Consider the following 25,354-nt stretch of genomic DNA (forward strand, 5'->3'; position numbering starts at 1 on the left):
AAAAACAAAAAAACAGGGGGTCACCGGGTTAATTTTTTAATTATCAGTGCCACGGACTAAAAAGTAGGTCTAAATAATCCTTTGAAAACGTTGCCATGGAAACCGCCAGTGCCGAAATAACACTATAAATTATATAATTCACCCCTACAAAAGTGTTACAATGGCCTTGGTTTATCTTTTTGTCCTATTCTTTCAAAGTCATAAACTGTCAAAAAGCTGAAAACTGGTACCAGTCACCTTAACGAATGCATTTGGCAAATATAGAATGTTTATAGGGCTATTCTACTTCACATAAATGGGGAGAGAAGACAAAAGACTACTTTACTGTGAGTAATTCAACTTGATTTGAAATAAATGTAATCTTTATTTAGTCGAAACCCATGTTTCCTATAGCCAATGGCATAAAACTCTATTTTACGAGCATAATCCGACAGACCCTAGACCGCAAAAACCAAAAACTGAGACAAACGTCTCACTTTCTTGGCGCGAAATTTCACGTCGAACGGTTCGCGCCATGGCGGCATAATCGAGTGCATTGGTAAGTCGAACTCATTTTCGACGCAAATGCTTCAGTCGATAAGTCTCTTTCTTTCAGTCTCTAAAAAAAAAAAAAAGAAAGAAAGAAATATCCTAAGAAAAATTAACAAAAACTTTAATTTCTGTAGCCACCTTCTGGAAAATCAGCTCAGATGTATGTATGTATGTATGTATGTATGTAAGTGTGTATGTATGTATGTATGTATGTATGTATGTATGTATGTATGTATGTATGTATGTATGTATGTATGTATGTATGTATGTATGTATGTATGTATGTATGTATGTATGTATGTATGTATGTATGTATGTATGTATGTGTGTGTATGTATGTATGTGTGTGTATGTATGTATGTATGGATGTATGAATGAATGAATGAATGAATGAATGAATGTATGTATGTATGTATGTATGTATGTATGTAGTATGTATGTATGTATGTATGTATGTATGTATGTATGTATGTATGTATGTATGGATGTATGACTGAATGAATGAATGAATGAATGAATGAATGTATGTATGTATGTATGTATGTATGTATGTATGTATGTGTGTGTATGTATGTATGTGTGTGTATGTATGTATGTATGGATGTATGTATGTATGTATGTATGTATGTATGTGTGTGTATGTATGTATGTGTGTGTATGTATGTATGTATGGATGTATGAATGAATGAATGAATGAATGAATGAATGTATGTATGTATGTATGTATGTATGTATGTATGTATGTATGTATGTATGTAGTATGTATGTATGTATGTATGTATGTATGTATGTATGTATGTATGTATGTATGGATGTATGACTGAATGAATGAATGAATGAATGAATGAATGTATGTATGTATGTATGTATGTATGTATGTATGTATGTATGTATGTATGTATGTATGTATGTATGTATGTAGTATGTATGTATGTATGTATGTATGTATGTATGTATGTATGTATGTATGTATGTATGTATGTATGTATGTATGTATGTATGTATGTATGTATGTATGTATGTATGTATGTATGTATGTATGTATGTATGTATGTATGTATGAGATCTAAACGACCCAAAGCAAGTGGAACTTCAACTCTGACATACTTTGTTTACCAAAATAGCCTTTATTTTTCATTTTGTCGCCTAATACACACAATGCACTAAATAGTGCCTCACACTACTGTTGCGACAAAACTGCGGTACTGCTGATGGCCGCCACACTCGTGCATCCTGTTCAGAAATAACTCTCACTATTCAACGGTACTGTAGAAACAAAAAGAGAACCATCATTATTTAGGGTACTTGTAACCTTTGGAAAAGAATTTACTCCATTATCACCTGTATCATGAATAAATTGACGTAAAACTTATTAGAGCGGTTTTCAATTGAGTGTCGAAAATAACAACGCGTTTGCTTTGGTTTTGCATCTAAAAAAAGTACAAAAAAATCTTTTAAAGAATCTCTAAAAGGAAAGTTATTTGATACACTTGAAACTGTAGACTCCTATGTTGAAGTGGAAACGATAATTGACCAAATGAAAAACTAAAACTGATCAACCATGATATTCTCTTTTTATAAAAATACTGAGATTATACTGAGATATTCTCAGTATAATCTGATTTTCCTTTTCCCTTTTCATCTCCTTTCTATTGTAATATTAATGATAATAAAAAATTGAAGATAATTTACTTTAATTTTGATGTATAGCCTTATCTAAATCTGCGTTATTATGTAAAGTTAAGTTTTCCGTTTGCCAGCATGTTTGTAATTTTCTGTTTGTAATAATTATTAACTCACACAGCCCGCCTCGATTAGCTCTGCTTAATGCGGGCTGTGTGTATTCCTGTAGAAGATATGAATATTTAATAAAGTTGTTGTTGTTGTTGTTGTTGTTGATCGGTTAACAAAACTCGCGCTACTTTCTTAACCAATGGGAATACGAACCAAAACCAATCGTGTTTTCGCCGCACGCGTTTTCCCGCGCTTGGCGTCAGACACATGTATTTGCTTCTATTTCTGATTGGCTCGTTGTGTTGTTTACAACTGTTGTGATTGACCAGAGTAATTACTTTGGTTTTGGTTTTACGACACTCAATTGGAAACCGCTCTGTTGGCATTTTTCTTTTACTGTTCACGTTTCCTGCTTTTGGGTTATTTTTCTTACCTGGGAGCTTGTAGCTTTGGTTCAGTTTTAATATCGACTCGTTTATGCCTTACTTTAGTTGGAGCATTTCCATGGCAATTAATTATTTGGCTTCGCAGTCGTGACCATTGCAAAGAACAACTGCTATATCATTTAGCTTCCAGTCCATAAGCATGACAGAGGGGTTGTATAACATGGTTACATGCGCCATATTCACGTACCGTGAAAACTATTGCCGGTACAGATTACTGTGATTCTCGGTAGCGTCAGTGCTGATACTTTACTCACTGCAATTAATTAGTTTTTATTTATTTTTTTTTTGATTAAGTTATTGAAATTGCTACTTAGAAATGTTGCTGTCGCCTGATTACAGTTCTAAAAGAAACGGCACTGGCCTTTACAATAATGTATCAACAACCGCTGTTTTCATTTTGTAACTTACCATGACCCGTATCTAGTGTGACACATGCAGCACTTTAACCCGTTGCAGACCGAGGCTGTTAATGTTAGCTCTCCAGTCTTGCATTTGGATCGGCATTTTTTGGAGAAGGCACCTTCCATATCAGCGCCACTGCCGCAGTCGGCTTGGGTAAGAAAATAAAAATTGTGTTAGAGTTACTCTCCTTCCAGCAGCCTTTTGTGCCGGAGTCACGTAACGCTCCCCGTGACTCCGGCCTGAGCGGCTGCGAAGGAGACTATGTGAGAGTCGGATGAGATTAAAAATCCATAAGAGGAATCACTTGCTAGAATCTTCTTACATGTAGTTAGAACAACCAAGTTGTTTTAGTCCTCAACTATTAACATTGTGTTGGAGTCGGAATTAATCCTGTGCGTAATTGTAACATATTGCAATTTGCTATTTGAATGATCCCAACTCACTCCCTATTTAGACATTATTATCTTCACTCTTAATTTATAATGTATTAATTTCTCTATTTCAATTCTAATCTGTATCCTCTGTAAAACTGAGCTGTGATAAATTAAAATACATTTTGAATTTTTGAACTTGAATTTCCTCAACGCTCATCAGCTCACTGCACATTTCACTGCCAATTCTCCTTTCTGATTGCCAATTACCCTAATTTCCGTTTACATCTTCAGATAGTTCTGAGAACTTGGTGTTATATCAAGACTCAGTTCTCATTAGTTGCCTGTTTGACTATGTATTTCGGGAGTATTTTGAGGAGAAGTTACATATTGATCACTTCTAGGAGCCAAAATGCAAAGGGTTAAGATTAATTACATAAATAGTTGTCAAAACTTTGTTTAGTTTATTTGGTTAGTTTATAAAATGTATGTTACTTAGCATACGAAACGTCAATTTATTTTAAAAATTCGTTGGTTGACCATGTTTCTCACGGTGCTGTCAGTTGTGTTATACATATTTTTTTAAATCAAGCTACGACGGCCTAAAAATGTTGTTGTTGTTGTTGTTAGCAAAACAGGGACAGACAAATCTGATATTTGTGAATGCCTTCCATAAACCATACATGATAATTATTAATCAATAATTAATAATATTATATAATTACTAATAAAGATTCTCGAAGATTGTACGTAACAGACTTTTCGATGTCTCCATACACGACATTTATAAATCGTGGTTTTGTAGTTCAGTTCTTGCATGTTAAGTAACTTCTGTTATTAAAAAACCTCACACTAAATTCCATGATTTCATACTGTCGGCTTGGTATCTGAAAGCGTTTTGCCGAGCTTTAACTTTAGATTTAGAGTGTCAAGGCGTTTCATCTTCCAATGTTCTGTGGAGGTTGAATCATGTTTTAATTTTAACAGATGGAAAACAAAGCTGGTAACTTCTAAGATCCGTCTTACTTGCTCGTTTGTTGAAAAAGTCCTCCATAATGCGATTGGAATGAGGCTTGCGAGGTTTGGCCAGAACCAATGCCACTTGGACAATAACAAAGGCCAAAATAATCTTATTAATGCAAGTCATGATGACTGAAATGAAAAAGAAAAAAATATATAAATATATCTTAGTAAGGCAAAACGAAGCACGAGGAAACCAAACACAAACACATCACCGCTATTTAGTTATCAAGATTGTGACACAATATAACCGCTCAGATCAATACGTCACACATTTAAAACATACATACACACACATAAAATTCTCGATATATTCTCCCGCCATGTGCTACAAATAGGCAAGCAGGTTTTAGCGAGATCCCTTACGGGGACTTCTGGAAAACATTTTGATTGATTTCTTGAAGACCGTCAACATTATCAAACATCTCTTTGAAGCGACTGAGAGATGCATTTTACCTTCAAAAAGATAATACTTGGTAGTTTGGTTCTGCTTAAAGTGCCCATAAAGTAAAAAAAATTGCGTTCTTTTAAAGTTTACCATGTCTTAATTACAAAATTATAAAAGAAATGCGCTAGAAAAAACAATAAGGTGCTGTTTTAGTCATACAAAGTAGCCCAAAATGAGAAAAATAGTGTCCCGGGGACTGGGAACTAGTTTAGCGTGTGATGACGTAGTAAATGCCTCAGAGATTTGTTTATAACACATCTCGCCTTGTTGTTTAAACAGAATCACCCAATATTTTTATCGCGTTCTCAAGGTTTCCCCCAAAAAGAAACTCGGACAATGACGAAGTATATCCTTTACCAAAAATTTTCCAACGGATATCTGAAAAAGTCGAGATATTTAGGCAAAATGAAAGTTATTGCAATCATTTGACCCGATGCGGATCATACTGGCGTCGAACAGCTTAAGAATAAGACGAGGACGAAGGTTTCGTAGTGGTCGTTGTAATTATTATTGACGGGAGCGTAAAACGCGCCAAATCCGTTACTTCGGCTTCTAACTTCAAGGTTCACATGTTATTTAGAAGCGCAATAACATGTTTAGTTTGTAGCAGTAAGACTGGGCGTGGTAGATTTCGTTGTTTTTTCTCTTAATGAAGCCAAAAGCCGCCGTCGTTGCTAATTACAACTCAATCTAGGTTTAAATAAAAATAAAACGAAAGAATTCTTTTCTTCTAATAATGGAAGTACTTAATCCATGTTTTGGAGGAGACTGTACTCGCATTGAATTTAATTGAAGAAGGTAAATTATCATATTTGTTTACCAAAGATTATTTATCTTCCTACAATGATCTATTTCACATGTACTATTTATATTTATGTAACAGAGACAGACCATATGTATCTTGCGAGTACTGTAACCTGAATGGCACATCATCAAAATAGTTTTAGTGCCAAGGCCTCGACCTCTGAGGGCAAAACAAACTTCCATTCCTTCACTTTTACCAATTTTGAAAGATAACCTTCCAAACATATTTTAATCAACTGTGTCACAGATTATTCGCAGTTTGATTTCATAGAGTGTCTGGCAGCCAATTCTAGACATGAATGATACAAGAAAAATCAATGGCAAAATAAGGTTTGCCTATAACTTCATGATGTATTCCATTTGGTGTACCCTTGCTCCGGAGGCACGTTGTCTAAATAATAAAAAATGAGCAAATAACCGCATTGGCGGATACCCAGCGTACATTGGTGGTGATTTAGTGCCAAGGCCTTGACCTCTGAGGGCAAAACAAACTTCTATTCCTTCACTTTTACCAATTTTGAAAGATAACCAGTTCCAAACATATTTTGTAAAAACCTTAATCAACTGTGTCAAAAATTATTCGCTTGACCTCTCTCGTACTTTTGGCCCTGAATTTCTAGGTTTAACTATTTTCGGTTGAACGCCAACCTACTCTGAGTTAGAAGAACAGGGTCAAGATAGATAACTTGCGTGGCTGTCGTATTCGCTGGTACGCGCAATAGCTAAATACGCGAGCGGTGAAGCCGCGCTGAGAGTTGCGAGGTGAATGAAGGTTATGATGGCGTATACTCAGTGAAAAAAGTTTGATTTCATAGAGTGTCTGGCAGCCAACTCTCAGAAATGATACAAGAAAATTCAATGGCAAAATAAGGTTTGCCTATAACTTCATGATGTATTGGTATTTCATTAGGGGTACCCTTGCTCCGGAGGCACGTTGTCTAAATAATAAAAAATGCGCAAATAACCGCATTGGCGGATACCCAATGTACATTGGTGGTGACTTGCTTCATGCTAAAGAAGCCCAGGCTTGGAAAAAAGCTAAAAAAAGAACTATTTCAAATTCGGCAGGCGCAGTCGACTAATAACCTTGCTTAGGTGTGAATGTTTTTCTGGTATAAGAAGGCAAATTAAATTTGGGAGACCTTCTTAAATAACATCGCAAGACGACTGCGTGACCTAAGGATTTTGTTTCCCAAAACTACCAACCATTTCGATTGGTTCAATAGGACGTTTTCATGAACAATTCAGTTGAAACTCAACCGATATTGTGGAGTTCTGATCTTGCTGTTGAAGCTTAATGAGACTTAAAGTACGTCAAGAGATCACGGATGTGTGAAGAAATCTTTTGGAGGGCGCCTTATTAATAGTACAGACATCTAATCCCCAGTGATCCTGGTTTCAATGCTTTTCTTTCTTTTCTCTCCTTTATTCTACAGAAGCCAAAGTGCCTCGGCTACTTGTTGTTACCACTAATTAAACGGCTCACAATGAATTGACATCAGTAAAAGGCAGAGTTAATTGAACTTCTATGACTGGCGTAGTTGAAATACCTTGTGTCTGATTCTTCGCTTTGAATTAATTTAAAAGCCAAAAGCGGTGAAATTAACTATCAACTCATAAAATGTCATTATCCCTGATGTAAGACGTTTTTTAGCGATCGTTGTTATTATGATTGACGGGAGCGTAAAACACACGAAATCCGTTACTTTTGCTTCTAACTTTAAGGTTCCCATGTTTTTTAAAAGCGCAATAACATGTTTAGTTGTAGCAGTGAGACTGGGCGTGGTAGTGTTCGTTGTTCTTTCTCTCGATGAAGTCAAAAGCCGCCATCGTTGCGCAATTTAGATTTACATGAAAATGAGAAGAAGAAAGAAGAGTTCTTTTCTTCCGATAATGGAAGTACTTAATCCATGTTTTGGAGAAGAGTGTATTCCAAATGAAATGACGAAAGCAAATTATCATATTTGTTAACTAAAGATTCTTTATCTCCCTACGATGTTCTATTTCATATGTACTATTTATATTGATGTAACAGAGACAGACCATATGTATTTTGCGAGTACTGTAAACTGAATGGCACATCATCAAAGTAGTTTTAGTGCCAAATACATCGACCTCTGAGGGTAAAACAAACTTCTATTCTTTCAATTTTGTTAATTTTAAAAGATAACTTTGCAAACATATTTTGTAAACACTTTAATCAAATGTGTCAAAAATTATTCGCTTGACCTCTCTCGTATTTTTGGCCCAGAATTTACGCTAGGCTGGACTATTTTTCCGTTGAACGCCAACCTACTCTGAGTTAGAAGAACAGGGTCAAGATAAATAACCTGCGTGGCTATCGTATTCGCTGGTACGCGCAATACCTAAATACGCGAGCGGTGAAGCCGCGCTGAGAGTTGCGAGATGAATGAAGGCAATGATGGCGTATACTCAGTGAAAAAAGTTTGATTTCCTAGAGTGTCTGGCAGCCAATTCTCAGAAATGATACTTGAAAATTCAATGGCAAAATAAGGTTTGGCTATAACTTCATGATCTATTGGTATTTCATTAGGGTTACCCTTGCTCCAGAGGCACGTTGTCTAAATAATAAAAAATGCGCAAATAACCGCATTGGCGGATACCCAGCGTACATTGGTGGTGACTTGCTTCATGCTAAAGAGACCCAGGTTTGAAAAAAAGGTGAAAAAAAAAGAACTATTTCAAATTCGGAAGGCCCAGTCGACAAATAACCTTGCTTAGGTGTGAATGTTTTTCTGGTATAAGAAAGCCAATTAAATTTGGGAGACCTTAAATAATATCGCTAGACGACTGCATGACCTAAGGATTTTGTTTCTCAAAACTTCGAACCATTTCGATATATTTCAATAGGACGTTTTCATAAAATATTCAGTTGAAACTCACCAATATTGTCGAATTCTGATCTTGCTGTTGCAGCTTAATGAGACTTAAAGTACGTCAAGAGATCACTGCTGTATGAAGAAATCTTCTGGAGGGCGCCTTTTCAATAGTACAGATGTCTAATCCCTAATGATCCTGGTTTCAATGCTTTTCTTTCTTTCTTTTCTCTCCTTTATTCTACAGAAGCCAAAGTGCTTCGGCTACTTGTTGTTGCCACTAATTAAACGGCTCGCAATGAATTGAAAGGCAAAGTTAATTGAACTTTTACGACTGGCGTAGTTGACATACCTTGTGTCTGATCCTTCGCTTTGAATGTAGAAGCCAAAAGTTTTTAAATTAACTATCAACTCATAAAATGTCATTATCCCTGCTGTAAGAATTTTTTTCGCGATCGTTGTAATTATGAATGACGGGAGCGTAAAACACGCGAAATCCGTTACTTTTGCTTCTAACTTTAAGGTTCCCATGTTTTTTAAAAGCGCAGTAACATGTTTAGTTTTAGCAGTGAGACTGGGCGTGGTAGTGTTCGTTATTCTTTCTCTCGATGAAGTCAAAAGCCTCCGTCGTTGCCCAAGTTTAATTTACATGAAAATAAGGAGAAGAAGAAAGAAGAATTCTTTTCTTCCGATAATGGAAGTACTTAATCCATGTTTTGGACAAGAGTGTATTCGCATTGAATTAAAGAAAGCAAATTATCATATTTGTTAACCAAAGATTATTTATCTCCCTACAATGATTTATTTCATACGTTCTATTTATAGTTTGTGTAACAGAGACAGAGAGACCATATGTATCTTGCGAGTGCTGTAAACTGAATGGCACATCGTCAGATTAGTTCAGTTTATTGCCAAATACCTCAATCTCTGAAGGCAAAACAAGTTCCATTCCTTCATGTTTATCAAATTTGAAAGATAACATCCCAGACATACTTTGTAAAACTTAAATCACCTGTGTTACAAATCAATTGCTTGATCTATGTCGTACTTTTGACCCTGAATTGAGACTTACGTATTTTCGATTGAACGCCTATCTTTTCTGACTTGGAAGAATGGGGATCAAGATAGATAACTTGCCTTGCTGGCGGTTTCGTTGGTACGCGGAATAGCTAACTATGCGAGCGGTGAGAGCGAGAGTTTCGAGGTGAAGGAAGCCAATAATATCGCGTATATTAAAAAAGTTTAACTTCATAGAGTGACAGCTGATAGCCAATTCTAAAAATGATAAAATAAAATTCAATGGCAAAATAAGGTTTGCCCATGACTGTTATGATGTATTGGTATTTCATCAGGTGTACCCTTGCTCCAGAGGCCCGTTGTCTAAATAATAAAAACAGAGGAAATAACCGCATCGGCGGGCACCCAGCGTACATTGGTGGTGACCTGCTTCACGCTAAAGAGACGCAGGCTTCAATAAACTACCACAATTTCGGGAGGTGCAGTCGACCAAGACTCCGTCTAGCTAAGGTGTGAATGTTTTTCTGGTATAAGAAGACGGCCAATTACGTCTGAGAGACCTTCTCAAATAACTATCGCTGGACGACTAACTTAAGGACTCTGTTTCTCAAAACTACCAACCATTTCGATATATTTGTACAAAATATTTACAGTTAGGACGTTTGCATGAACGATTCAATTGAAACTCACCAATATTGTGGAGTTCTGATCTTGCTGTTGCAGCTTAATGAGACTTAAAGTACGTCAAGAGATCACTGATGTATGAAGAAATCTTCTGGAGGGCGCCTTTTTAATAGAACAGATGTCTAATCCCTACGTGATCCTGGTTTGAATGCTTTTCTTTCTTTCTTTTTTTTCCCTTTATTTTACACAAACCAAATGTACTTCGGCGACTCATTGTTGCCACTAATTAAACGGCTCACAATGAATTGACATTAAAAGGCAAAGTTAATTGAACTTTTACGACTGGCGTAGTTGAAATACCTTGTGTGTGATCCTTCGCTTTGAATGTAGAAGCCAAAAGTTTTTAAATTACTATCAACTCATAAAATGTCATTATCCCTGCTGTAACAAGTTAAGTTTTTTAGCAGTCGTTGTAATTATGAATGACGGGAGCGTAAAACACCCGAAATCCGTTACTTTTGCTTCTAACTTTAAGGTTCCCATGTTTTTTAAAAGCGCAATAACATGTTTAGTTTTAGCAGTGAGACTGGGCGTGGTAGTGTTCGTTGTTCTTTCTCTCGATGAAGCCAAAAGCCGCCGTCGTTGCCCAATTTAGATTTACATGAAAATAAGAAGAAGAAGAAAGAAGAATTCTTTTCTTCCGATAATGGAACTACTAAATCCATGTGTTGGAGGAGAGAGCATTCGCATTGAATTGAAGAAAGCAAATTATCATATTCGTTTACCAAAGATTATTTATCTCCCTACAATGATTTATTTCATATGTACTAATTATATTTATGTAACAGAGACAGACCATATGTATCTTGCGAGTACTGTAAACTGAATGACACATCATCAAAATAGTTTTAGTGCCAAGGCCTTGACCTCTGAGGGCAAAACAAACTTCTATTCCTTCACTTTTACCAATTTTGAAAGATAACCTTCCAAACATATTTTGTAAACACTTTAATCAACTGGGTCAAAAATTATTCGCTTGACCTCTCTCGTACTTTTGGCCCTGAATTTCTAGGCTTAACTATTTTCGGTTGAACGCCAACCTACTTTGAGTTAGAAGAATAGGGTCAAGATAGATAACTTGCGTGGCTGGCGTATTCGCTGGTACGCGCAATACCTAAATATGCGAGCGGTGAAGCCGCGCTGAGAGTTGCGAGATGAATGAAGGCAATGATGGCGTATACTCAGTGAAAAAAGTTTGATTTCCTAGAGTGTCTGGCAGCCAATTCTCAGAAATGATACAAGAAAATTCAATGGCAAAATAAGGTTTGCCTATAACTTCATGATCTATTGGGTATTTCATTAGGGTTACCCTTGCTCCGGAGGCACGTTGTCTAAATAATAAAAAATGCGCAAATAACCGCATTGGCGGATACCCAGCGTACATTGGTGGTGACTTGCTTCATGCTAAGGAGACCCAGGTTTGAAAAAAAGGTGAAAAAAAAAAGAACTATTTCAAATTCGGAAGGCCCAGTCGACAAATAACCTTGCTTAGGTGTGAATGTTTTTCTGGTATAAGAAAGCCAATTAAATTTGGGAGACCTTAAATAATATCGCTAGACGACTGCATGACCTAAGGATTTTGTTTCTCAAAACTTCGAACCATTTCGATATATTTCAATAGGACGTTTTCATAAACAATTCAGTTGAAACTCACCAATATTGTCGAGTTCTGATCTTGCTGTTGCAGCTTAATGAGACTTAAAGTACGTCAAGAGATCACTGCTGTATGAAGAAATCTTCTGGAGGGCGCCTTTTCAATAGTACAGATGTCTAATCCCTAATGATCCTGGTTTCAATGCTTTTCTTTCTTTCTTTTCTCCCCTTATTCTACAGAAGCCAAAGTGCTTCGGCTACTTGTTGTTGCCACTAATTAAACGGCTCGCAATGAATTGACGTTAAAAGGCAAAGTTAATTGAACTTTTACGACTGGCGTAGTTGACATACCTTGTGTCTGATCCTTCGCTTTGAATGTAGGAGCCAAAAGTTTTTAAATTAACTATCAACTCATAAAATGTCATTATCCCTGCTGTAAGAATTTTTTTCGCGATCGTTGTAATTATGAATGACGGGAGCGTAAAACACGCGAAATCCGTTACTTTTGCTTCTAACTTTAAGGTTCCCATGTTTTTTAAAAGCGCAATAACATGTTTAGTTTTAGCAGTGAGACTGGGCGTGGTAGTGTTCGTTGTTCTTTCTCTCGATGAAGTCAAAAGCCTCCGTCGTTGCCCAAGTTTAATTTACATGAAAGTAAGGAGAAGAAGAAAGAAGAATTCTTTTCTTCCGATAATGGAAGTACTTAATCCATGTTTTGGACAAGAGTGTATTCGCATTGAATTAAAGAAAGCAAATTATCATATTTGTTAACGAAAGATTATTTATCTCCCTACAATGATTTATTTCATACGTTCTATTTATAGTTTGTGTAACAGAGACAGAGAGACCATATGTATCTTGCGAGTGCTGTAAACTGAATGGCACATCGTCAGATTAGTTCAGTTTATTGCCAAATACCTCAATCTCTGAAGGCAAAACAAGTTCCATTCCTTCATGTTTACCAAATTTGAAAGATAACATCCCAAACATACTTTGTAAAACTTAAATCACCTGTGTTACAAATCAATTGCTTGACCTATGTCGTACTTTTGACCCTGAATTGAGACTTACGTATTTTCGATTGAACGCCTATCTTTTCTGACTTGGAAGAATGGGGATCAAGATAGATAACTTGCCTTGCTGGCGGTTTCGTTGGTACAAGGAATAGCTAACTATGCGAGCAGTGAGAGCGAGAGTTTCGAGGTGAAGGAAGCCAACAATATGGCGTATATTAAAAAAGTTTAACTTCATAGAGTGACAGCTGATAGCCAATTCTAAATATGATAAAATAAAATTCAATGGCAAAATAAGGTTTGCCCATGACTGTTATGATGTATTGGTATTTCATTAGGTGTACCCTTGCTCCAGAAGCCCGTTGTCTAAATAATAAAAAAAGAGGAAATAACCGCATCGGCGGGCACCCAGCGTACATTGGTGGTGACTTGCTTCACGCTAAAGAGACGCAGGCTTCAATAAACTACTACAAATTCGGGAGGTGCAGTCGACCAAGACTCCGTCTAGCTAAGGTGTGAATGTTTTTCTGGTATAAGAAGACGGCCAGTTACGTCTGAGAGACCTTCTCAAATAACTATCGCTGGACGACTGACTTAAGGATTCTGTTTCTCAAAACTATCAAACAATTCGATATATCTGTACAAAATATTTACAGTTAGGACGTTTGCATGAACGATTCAAATGAAACTCACCAATATTGTGGATTTTTGATCTTGCTGTTGAAGCTTAGTGAGACTTAAAGTACGTCAAGAGATCACTGATGTATGAAGAAATCTTCTGGAGGGCGCCTTTTTAATAGCACAGACATCTAATCCCTACGTGACCCTGGTATGAATGCTTTTCTTTCTTTCTTTTTTTTCCCTTTATTTTATACAAACCAAATGTACTTCGGCGACTCATTGTTGCCACTAATTAAACGGCTCACAATGAATTGACATTAAAAGGCAAAGTTAATTGAACTTTTACGACTGGTATAGTTGAAATACCTTGTGTGTGATCCTTCGCTTTGAATGTAGAAGCCAAAAGTTCTTAAATTAACTATCAACTCATAAAATGTCATTATCCCTGCTGTAAGAAGTTAAGTTTTTTAGCAGTCGTTGTAATTATGAATGACGGGAGCGTAAAACACGCGAAATCCGTTACTTTTGCTTCTAACTTTAAGGTTCCCATGTTTTTTAAAAGCGCAATAACATGTTTAGTTTTAGCAGTGAGACTGGGCGTGGTAGTGTTCGTTGTTCTTTCTCTCGATGAAGCCAAAAGCCGCCGTCGTTGCCCAATTTAGATTTACATGAAAATAAGAAGAAGACGAAAGAAGAAGTCTTTTCTTCCGATAATGGAACTACTAAATCCATGTTTTAGAGAAGAGAGCATTCGCATTGAATTGAAGAAAGCAAATTATCATATTCGTTTACCAAAGATTATTTATCTCCCTACAATGATTTATTTCATATGTACTAATTATATTTATGTAACAGAGACAGACCATATGTATCTTGCGAGTACTGTAAACTGAATGGCACATCATCAAAATAGTTTTAGTGCCAAATACATTGACCTCTGAGGGTAAAACAAACTTCTATTCCTTCATTTTTACCAATTTTGAAAGATAACCAGTTCTAAACATATTTTGTAAACACTTAAATCAACTGTGTCACAAATTATTCGCTTGACCTCTCTCGTACTTTTGGCCCTGAATTTAGGCTAGGCTGGACTAGTTTCGTTCAACGCAAACCTACTCTGACTTAGAAGAACAGGGCCAAGATAGATAACTTGCGTGGCTGTCGTATTCGCTGGTACGCGCAATAGCTAAATACGCGAGCGGTGAAGCCGCGCTGCGTTGCGAGTTCGGAACGAAAGCAATACTATCATATATTTAGTGATAAGAGTTTGATTTCATAGAGTACAGTGTCTGGAAGCCAATTCTAGAAATGTACAAGAAAATTCAATTGCAAAATAAGGTTTGCCTATAACTTCATGATGTATTGGTATTCCATTTGGTGTACCCTTGCTCCAGAGGTCCGTTGTCTAAATAATAAAAACAGAGGAAATAACCGCATCGGAGGGCACCCAGCGTACATTGGTGGTGACTTGCTTCATGCTAAAGAGACGCAGGCTTCAATAAACTACTAAAATTTCGGGAGGTGCAGTCGATCAATACTCCGTCTAGCTTAGGTGTGAATGTTCTTTTGGTATAAGAAGAGGGCCAATTACGCCTGGGAGACCTCAAATAACTATCGCTTGACGACTTACTTAAGAAATCTGTTTCTCAAAACTACCAACCATTTCGATATATTTGTACAAAATATTTACAGTTAGGACGTTTGCATGAACGACTCAATTGAAACTCACCAATATTGTGGAGTTCTGATCTTGCTGTTGCAGCTTAATGAGACTTAAAGTACGTCAAGAGATCTTTGATGTATGAAGAAATCTTCTGGAGGGCGCCTTTTTAATAGCACAGACATCTAATCCCTACGTGATCCTGGTTTGAATGCTTTTCTTTCTTTCTTTTTTTTCCCCCTTTATTTTACACAAACCAAATGTACTTCGGCGACTCGTTGTTGCCACTAATTAAACGGCTCACAATGAATTGACATTAAAAGGCGTAGTGGAAATCCTTTGCTTTGAATGTAAAAGCCAAAAGTTCTTAAATTACCTATCAACTCATAAAATGTCATTATCCCTGCTGTAAGAAGTTAAGTTTTTAGCAGTCGTTGTAATTATGAATGACGGGAGCGTAAAACACGCGAAATCCGTTACTTTTGCTTCTAACTTTAAGGTTCCCATGTTTTTTAAAAGCGCAATAACATGTTTAGTTTTAGCAGTGAGACTGGGCGTGGTAGTGTTCGTTGTTCTTTCTCCCGATGAAGCCAAAAGCCGCCGTCGTTGCCCAATTTAGATTTACATGAAAATAATAAGATGAAGGAAGAAGAATTCTTTTCTTCCGATAATGGAACTACTAAATCCATGTTTTGGAGGAGAGTGCATTCGCATTGAATTAGAGTAAGTAAATTATCATATTTGTTAACCAAAGATTATTTATCTCCATACAACGTTCTATTTCATATGTACTATTTATATTTACGTAACAGAGACAGATCATATGTATCTTGCGAGTTTAGTACCAAATACCTCGATCTCTGAAGGCCAAACAGGTTCTATCCCTTCATGCTTGCCAAATTTGAAAGATAACACCCCAAACATTCTTTGTAAAACTTAAATCACCTGTATTACAAATCAATATTGCTTGACCTCTCGTACTTTTAACCTTGAATTGAGACTTAAGTATTTTCGATTGAACGCCTATCTTCTCTGAGTTGGAACAATGGGGTCAAAATAGATAACTTGCCTGGCTGGCGTTTCGTTGGTACGCGGAATGGCTAACTATGCGAGCGGTGAGAGCGAGAGTTGCGAGGCGAAGGAAGCCAATAATATCGCGTATACTAAGAGAAAAGAGTTTAACTTCATGGAGTGTCAGCTGATAGCCAATTCAGTTGAAACTCTATAATATTTTGGAGTCCTGATCTTGCTATTCCAGCTTAATGAGACTTAAAGTACGTCAAGAGAACACTGATGTATGAAAAAATCTTCTGGAGAGCGCTTTTTCAATAGCACACATAGGCTAATCCTTAATGATCCTAGTGCTAATGCTTTTCTTTCATTCTTTTCTCTTTCTTTTATTTTACACACGCCAATTGTACTTCGGCGACTCGTTGAAATTAAACGGCTCACAATAAATTGACATTAGGCAAAGTTAATTGAACTTTTACGACTGGCGTAGTGGAAATCCTTCGCTTTGAATGTAAAAGCCAAAAGTTCTTAAATTAACTATCAACTCATAAAATGTCATTATCCCTGCTGTAAGAAGTTTTTTAGCGATCGTTGTAATAATGAATGACGGGAGCGTAAAACGCGCGAAATCCGTTACTTCGCGGCTTCTAACTTTAAGGTTCTCATGTTATTTAAAAGCGCAATAACATGTTTAGTTTTAGCAGTGAGACTGGGCGTGGTATAGTGTTCGTTGTTTTTTCTCTCAATGAAGTCAAAAGCCGCCATCGTTGCCCAATTTAGATTTACATGAAAATAAGGGGACGAAGAAGAAGGATTCTTTTCTTCCGATAATGGAAGTACTTAATCCATGTTTTGGAGGAGAGTGCTTTCGTTTTAAATTAGAGAAAGTAAATTATGATATTTGTTTACCAAAAATTATTTATCTCCATACAACGTTCTATTTTATATTTAGTATTTATATTTATGTAACAGAGGCAGACCATATTTATCTTGCGAGTACTGTAAACTGAATGGCACTTCGTCAAAACAGCATTACATCGATCTCTGAAGGCAAACCAAACTTCCGTTCCTTCATTTTTACCAAATTTGAAGGATAACATCCCAAACTTGTCACTGACAAGACGGAACGCGGCTCCACGGGTATTTTGGGGGCCTTTTGGACATTTTTCATCTCGGTAACCGGGATTAAATTTCCCACGGAACGGAAGACAAAATTCGTCCCGCCTACCGGGCTCATATGAAGAGGCCCTTAAAGTACCTCAAGATATCACTGATTTATGAAGAAATCTCCTCGATGGCTCCTTTTAACAGCACAGACATCTAATCCGTAATTAATTGTAAATAAAAGTGCTTAAAATAGGAATCTTCAGGCTTTTAAAACTCAATAAAGATCTTCCAGTGATGTTTTCATAACTGGGACCATATTCTCTGCAGGATGCCTAAATTAACTTCAAAAGATCGTTTCAATATGCCAAGCCGTCTTTTGAAAAAAACATCAAATATCCGGGCAAAATTAAACGCCGCGACACGGCATTTCACGATATGCGGAATTCTCGAAAACGAAAAAACCCTTGAAAAGTTTTTATTATTGTTATTTTCGTAAATAGTTCACTAAAAAGGGGGGGGGGGGGGGGGGGGTCCTGACAAAATATGAAGAAATATGAAGAATTCGTTTTTCCTCCAAGACTCACTAAACCTGTAGACTCTTACGAAACGTTTTTTTTTTTATATAATTAAACACGGAAAAGATGTGCAATGTAAGTTTTAGTTGCAAAGGTTAGTTCTTTGACAGCATCTGACAGGCTGAAGTATGACCAACGAAATCCTTCTTTGAAATCGATTTCCCAATCACAATTCGACGATAGTTTACAGGTATCTAACGATGAGCCCAAGACAATATCCCCACACAAAGGAAGTCTTTTAATAATAATAATACTTAATACTTGTAACGCGCATTTTAACATGACGTGATGATCAAATGCACAAAATAATAAACAAAACAGATAAACACTATAACATATACATAATTACATAAAATCATTTGCTAAATTAATTAATTATTCAGCTAATATTCCATAAATAGTTAAATATACCGTATATACAATATAAAATGTGTTTGAATGTCGAACTAAGTTAAAAATCCTATAGTGATTTAAAATAATATGTCAGTATTTAGTTATTTAAAAGCTAAATGATAAAAATTTGTTTTTAAGTGTTGTTTAAATTTGTCTAGTTTATGAATGTTTCTGATTTCCGAAGGGAGCAAGTTCCATAATTTGGGTGCGGCCATAGTGAACGATCTATCACCCATTGTTGCAGCGGATTTTTTCAGTGATGGGGTTAACAATATTGCATTGTTAGACCGAAGACAAGCAAAAGACTAGGTATATACGAAGGTGCCATGTCGTGCAGTGCTTTAAAAGTAATGAGGATGACCTTGAATTGTATTCTGTAGGTAACAGGCAGCCAGTGCAGTTCTTTTTAGCATGTACAAAGTCATTTGCGTCTCTAGTACTTTGTGTAGTTGGCTTTTTTACTTCCTGCTAGCAGGGTACCAAGAAACTGACATAAACACTTCTTCTTCTTCATATCCACTGGGAAAATCCTAGTCTAAATAAGCAGTTCAAACACGCTGAACTGACACTAATGTTATAGTTTGATTTTTATTTTTATTTAATTTCTTTTGTATTTTTCTTCTTTAGTTTTATTCTTGGTTTTACTTATTTGTAGCATTTACGCATTTCATTTAAAACTCACATTGTAACGAACCCTTGCAACTAATGATGATCGATGGTCGATCAAAACATGTCTTGCAAACTCAAAAAAGTTGTCAATTTTCTTTGAAATTAGCAATTCAAATAGAATTAATAATAAACACTTACCATCCAGGTTTATTGTCATCAATAATGGCAGTTTTCTTTTCTTTGCCCTAAAATAAAAGAGAACATATCTTCACCAAAAAAGAAAGGCTGCATTATATATAAGGAATGAAAAAAGACAAAGTAGTCTGAAGTAGTCTTCAGCACGCCACTTCTTTTTACAAATGAAAAATATCTGAATCTTGGAATGCTCTGACCACTCAACTACAGGTATTTTTTATTACAAACTAAGTTACCAATTTCACACAATTTCCTTTAGGAAGCTACTGTCGACGTTAATTAAACTGTCAAAAATGCATACCTTCTCTGGAATCTTATCCTCCTAAAAAGGAAAAAAAACACTTGAGACAAGTTTGAAAAACATTTTCGCACTAAATTCCATGTGGCTTTTTTTTGAACTCTGTACTTTTGATTTTTGCATGCAGTGAAAGAAAGATGTATGATGCCTCTCTCTTGTTGACACCTTTAATTCAATTCACTACACTAAGTTACCTGTGCTATATTTTATAATTTAAGGTTACCCGATACCTTCAGAGGTGTCTCGCGTTTAAGCGATGTAGCGCGTCCAGTTTAAACTGTAGATACCTAAACCCCTATATCAAATTAAAGCTTATAGAGCTGACTATCAAACCATACCAAGAATTTTGAAATAAAATAAATTGTCCAATTTTTCACGACCTTTAATTGCGAGCTTCCGAATCACCTTTTTAAAGCTACAAGTCAAAGTGAATTTTGTTTTTTGCTAATTTAATTTTCTCCTCAGTTTCCGGACCCAAAGCGCTAAAAAAACGTGTCTGCGTTTTGCCATATTTAATCGCAGTGAAAAGTTATAGAGCATTTTCGAAATAGGATGAAAAAAAATGTGGAGTAATCGTACAAAAATCGCTCTCGGAGAAAAATGTTTCGAAAGAAAAAATTTGCAGACACGTTTTTGTTGTTTATATGTTAAAATAGCTACTGTCCAAATTTGAAGGCAAACTAACAAATTCCTTTTGAGTTTTAGCTCTTTGAAGTGGCTCCTCAAAGTGAGAAAACAGCGCTAAAAATTCGGCAATTCATTTTATTTCAAAATTCTTGGTTTAGTTGGATAGCCAGCTCTACAAGCTTTAATTTGATATGAGGGTTCAGGTATCTACAGTTTAAACCGGACGCGCTACATCGCTTGGAGGCAAGACACCTCTTAAGGAACCGGGTAACCTTAACTTAGATTTTTTCCAAATGCGTTACTATTGGCCTAATTTGTGGCAGGTACATGTATATGATTACAAGATATTTCAAAATTCAGTTTTTGACTGAGAATTACAGTGAAACGTCATGTTAATTCTTGTCCTAATTTGTTATTATTTTATTTAGGCAAATCCCTCTAACTGAAAACATCCCCATAACATTTGCGTCTCCACAACAACCAGAAAATTCGGTCAGAAAACGTCCAACATTCTGAGGTTCAAAATAAAATAAAAATAGGTCAAAAAGAATTTTAAAGAGGGTTGTTTTTAAAAGTGAAATGGTCTCTTATAAGAGATTCTACGTACAGTATTTAACTCAGAGCTGGAATTAAAAACTTTCTTTAAGTTTCTACATGTACATGAGTTTGAGTAAGAAAGAACTGATTCAAACAGAATTTTCCAACAAGAATGCAAAAGATCACTTTATTTTAACAAAGGCAATCAGGGCTGTGATTAGTAGCTTGCAGCTGGTTAGTGCTGGCCACTACAGTGAATATAGCCAGCCACTTTGTGCTCATGCCAGGGCCCAGTGCTTGGACACTAAAAAGGGTCACGTTGTTCTCGACTCCTTCGTACCCTGAATTGAGCTTAGTGTTCACATTCAAGCCCATGTGGTGTCAGCCATTTTGTTTACTATGTTGCAGAGAGGAATGGGGAAAAAGCGTGAGAACTGACAAAATCCAGTCCAAGCCAATCTCTGTACACCGTCAGATACTGGTAATACTTGACTACTACCCATTTAGGTACATGTAGTCCCCACGACTGGGAATGGTGCACAGATTTTTGCTCAGGCACCAAAAAGAGCTCTGTTTAGACCACTGTCCTTACTTGAGAACCAGACCCAGGCACAAAGCGGCCAAAGGGCAAGTAGAATGAGAGACTTTGTTTTGTTTACAACTAGCTTCTTTCCTTGTGGAGTTGACTTTTTCAGAGATGAACGACAGTCCTAAGCCATGGTTACTTACAAGAAGGGTTTCTTAAAAGGTTCTGCTGGTAGTACAAACAACATTCCTTCTGCAATTGTGTGGAATATGTTTACAACTTTAAGCATAAATGCAACATTGCAAATATTTACATCAGCAAGCTCTCCTATAAGGTACATTGTAAGTCATCATCAGTTCTCTAGCATCAGATGAATGTCCAACATCTTCAAAGTTTTCAGTGGGATCTCCACCTATTTGTAAAAGACAAGCCAAAAAATTAGTATTACAGTCAATCCACGTCACGCATGACCGGTATTTTTAAAATTTGAACAGAGTTTTGAAATTTACATGTCAGTTTTGAACATCACCGGCGAGATTTCAGAGTTCCTGTAGAAATTACCCTAGTTTATTGACGGTATAAAGCTATGAATTTTCTTTACAGTATAGAATTCGGTAGTTCAAAACTAACAATCGTTTCCCGAGTGTTCTGAATTTTTTTGTTCAGTTAAAATGTCTTTCTCAGAAAGATTTCTCAAGATTCCAAGTAGAAACCATAAAGTTTCAGCCTGCAGTCTGAGCAAGTGATTTTTGGTCCTGGCGTACTATGCCAAAGTTTGGCTGTATGCAATTTTAGATGCCATACATGATTTGCTTATTCCCTTCCTTACCTTACGGCGCCTAATTCTGTTCCTCTCTTCCTTCATCTGCTGCCTTCCAAGCAGGCTAACAGTGTGCCTTAAGAGTTGGCATACTTAGTGAGTTATGCGCCGATCAATTTGACACTTCAACATCTCCCCCCACGACCAACCCCCCAGGCTTTTGAACTTTTGAAAATTGGCTTGTTCAAATTCCTGCACCGCAGGACCAAAAAGCCATTCAAATGCCCAATCCCATGTTCTACATGTTTCGTAGCATTTGCCAAATCCCACTGACTTCTGGCCGTCAAACAGAGTTGTGGTCTCGTTCACTCAGAAGCCTTCAGAGAATCACACACCAAGCTGGCCACATTTGAGACGAGGCAGCCATGGTCATCCAAGCAATGTGAAGGTTGAACCCTTTAGTGATGTCAAAGCATCGGTAGCACCTTCTCCTCAGTTATATTACGACCTCAGCCGGGGTTCAAACCTGCGACCTTCCAGTCAGCAGGCCATTACCAACTGAACCGGGCTTGCAACAGTATAGCATCTAATTTCACAAATTATCAAATGCCCATGTCCCAAAACAAAAAAGTAATGTTCCAATATTTGGTATACACTATTTCAAAACTGGCTCATTCACAATTCAAGCAGAATTTCTTTACATACAGGTATCTTCAAAAACACTACAAAGTTTGTGGATATTTTTTCAGTGAGCTAATTACTCACAAAAGCAACAGTTTTCCTCTTGAACTTGACCATGGATCAGAAACCAAGCGTATTCCACCAGACATGAAGAAACTGGTGTAAACATTACACTTCAGGTTCACAAATTCTCCACCCCACCCAGGTAAAGTTCAAATCCCCCACTCTCTGGAAGGCCCTTTGTGTCAAATGCCCTACATGTACCCACTTGGCACATAAAATGATCAAAATACCAAGGGTATGCTGGAGGGGGGGGGGGGGGGATGTTGAAATTTCAAATTGATTGGTGCATTACTCATTACTGTTAGCACTTGATGTCCTGTTGAAGCAGTGGCATAATGCTTTAAAGTTAATAAACAATTCTTGCTCACCAGCTTGTTCCAGTAAAACTTCTTCTCCACCAGGATGCTGGTTGAAGTTCAAGAAAAACAACAGCATAAGGAATAAGCATTTTACAAGACTTTAACTACTGTACATCTAACTTTTAATGTATCAAGGAAAATCAAGAGTAGCTAGAGGAAAAACAGTTCAATTAAAAACAATACCTCGTTTGTCTATGATAGTAGCCAGGAATCAGAAGTAGTGGGGTAAAATTACCACCCCTCAGCCCTCAAATTAATAATATATCTGTCCTCCGACCACAGGCAAATTATGTTCCCATCTGGCTTTTAACCAGAAAAATGACAACTGGGCATTCAAAAGGCATCTCCAAAAATATTTTGAATTTTGATACAACTTTTTCAAAAAGAGTAGATACATGTATCCATATGGTGTGTCGATTCCATCCCCAAAGATAAAGTTGATGGTGTTGGTTATTTAATTCCTTGCAACGATTGTGACAAAAACTACATTAGCAAAACAAACTGCAAGTTTGCTCAAGGTTTTAGCCAGAAGAGCATCCAGGATGCCCCCTCTTTGAAAAACAAGCAAAATTTGATGTAATCTTTTCAAATTTTTTATAGGAGATATGCCTCTTGGTTTTCCAGTTTTCAACTTGAGTTCACTTAGTCAACCAAGGAATTCAGCGTTGGAAGAGCACTATTTACATTTGGGTCATTCCAGCTCCTGGAAACCATCTATGACCATATGGATGAGCAGAAACCATGAGATCAACACATACTAGAACCTACTTAGCTGGGACAACAGCATTCATTTTTCACATGAATATTTGAACTGAAGGACAGTCAACAGTGCTTTGAATAAGACCCACCACTCACTATAGGTCCAGCAAGTACATGTACATGAATTCTGTTACAAATTGCCAGCTATAATTTCTGCATTCAGTGATTATTATATCAAAGGTAACTTTGTAAACTATATCAAACACAAATGTCATTCTACTGTAATGAGGGGTATCAGTTTGTTCAGAATGTCCGCTTGCTCATCAACTTAAAAAAAAAACAATTTGTCCTCGAAGCACAACTTCTTTGCAGTTAATTCTTGGATTTCCGCTGTTGAAACTGTCGAGTATTCTCTTCAATTTACTGTTTCAAAAAGGTGTTTTTCTTCGTGAAAATTGGCATCTGAAAATTTATATTGTGTCAACAATTGAGTTGCCTTAAAAATTGGAAATGCTATTTGCAGTTTTTTTTCCTTCAAGTTGTAAACCATGCCATTATAACCCATCACATATCAAATATTACTATATGATGGCATACTACTGGTTAGTTTTGATCAACATACTGTGAAATTCTGAATATAAGTCCCTCCGCAAATTAACTCCTGCCCCTATCCTCCCCCATTTCCCCATTCACGGCAACGTATCTGTTTTGTTGAGGGGGGAGGAGGAGGTACAACAGATGGTTTCAAATCCGACACGGCTTCCTGAACAGCGAAAAGTAAAATTTTTATGTCCATCAGTATAGTTGATTGTTTTAAAACAAAAAATCTTTCAAGAACATCAATATTTATGCTTGAGATTGAGCTTACGACGGATCTGTTCTGACTAGTTATAAAAATGATCAAATTGGAAGTTTACGCTATAAGTTAATTTGTATTTCCACAGTACAAAATTGCACAATTCTACAAACTACGAAAGGGAAAATCTATCTTACTATTTGTTCCGATATCATGCAGCACAGTTTATAAAAGTATATTAAATCTATCTTACGCAACTTTTCGGTGTCTGTAAGCTAGACTTTTATAAAGCGAGCTCATATGACCCAATGGCGGTTTCTCTTGCTTCCCCAGACATGAAGTACTTGCTTAAGTTCGTGTTCTTACTGCTGGCTGCCCTGCTGGCTCAGACGTTGCCTAGTTCCTAGGCCTCTCTCTGTTTTTCATCTCAATCCGTTAAGGACAAAAATCAAAAAATGAGCCAAATGTCTCACTATTTTTGGCGCGAAATTTCACGTCGATTCGCGCCATTGCCGGATTTCATATTGTGAGGGACTGGGTACGAGTCTGTGTAAAACAATAGCCTCCATTTGGCGCGAAAATATTTAGTAAATAAACCCCTTCAGGCGGCTGGTATGTCGGCTGATAATGTCCGCGACTGAGAAATTGTCCGAAAAATGAATATTTGGCCGAGAAGCGAAGCTTCGATCGAGGGCAAAAGTGAAATTTTGAGGACAATCTCTCAGCCAAGGACCAGCTTGCAAGTTAACAGAACGGCGGACTCAATAATCCATTTAACAAATTTATAATTGTTTTTCAACTCGCGATAGTTACGATAGCTCGCACGTGTTGTTCGTTTAAGAAGGTTCAGAGCACGGAATTTCTTGGGCTGCTGGATTATTGAGTCCGCCGTTTTTGCAAGCTAAAATAACCGTGAGCTAGCACAAATGAAATAAAC

General features: G+C 36.8%; 1 protein-coding gene across 5 annotated transcripts; it reads right to left on the minus strand.

The window, feature by feature from the left end:
- Window positions 1–1,595: 1,595 nt before the first annotated feature.
- LOC146448569 (uncharacterized) lies at window positions 1,596–24,742 on the minus strand. Of its 5 annotated transcripts, none has more exons than XM_085102447.1 (8): window positions 24,676–24,742; window positions 22,932–22,968; window positions 21,373–21,471; window positions 19,373–19,393; window positions 19,075–19,121; window positions 4,511–4,636; window positions 3,120–3,261; window positions 1,598–1,797 (listed from the first exon to the last, which is right to left on the minus strand). In XM_085102447.1, coding segments are annotated over exons 3-8 (351 nt in total). In that variant the 5' UTR covers window positions 21,375–21,471; window positions 22,932–22,968; window positions 24,676–24,742; the 3' UTR covers window positions 1,598–1,784. The 5 variants fall into 5 exon arrangements, with proteins under 5 accessions (XP_084958575.1, XP_084958573.1, XP_084958572.1 ...); XM_085102446.1 differs by having other exon boundaries at window positions 24,671–24,709; XM_085102444.1 differs by lacking the exon at window positions 24,676–24,742 and having other exon boundaries at window positions 22,932–23,913.
- Between the last annotated feature and the right edge of the window lie 612 nt (window positions 24,743–25,354).

Source organism: Pavona decussata, unplaced genomic scaffold (genome assembly GCF_977016875.1).
Source record: "Pavona decussata unplaced genomic scaffold, jaPavDecu1.1 SCAFFOLD_909, whole genome shotgun sequence".
Classification (NCBI taxonomy): Eukaryota; Metazoa; Cnidaria; class Anthozoa; order Scleractinia; family Agariciidae; genus Pavona; species Pavona decussata.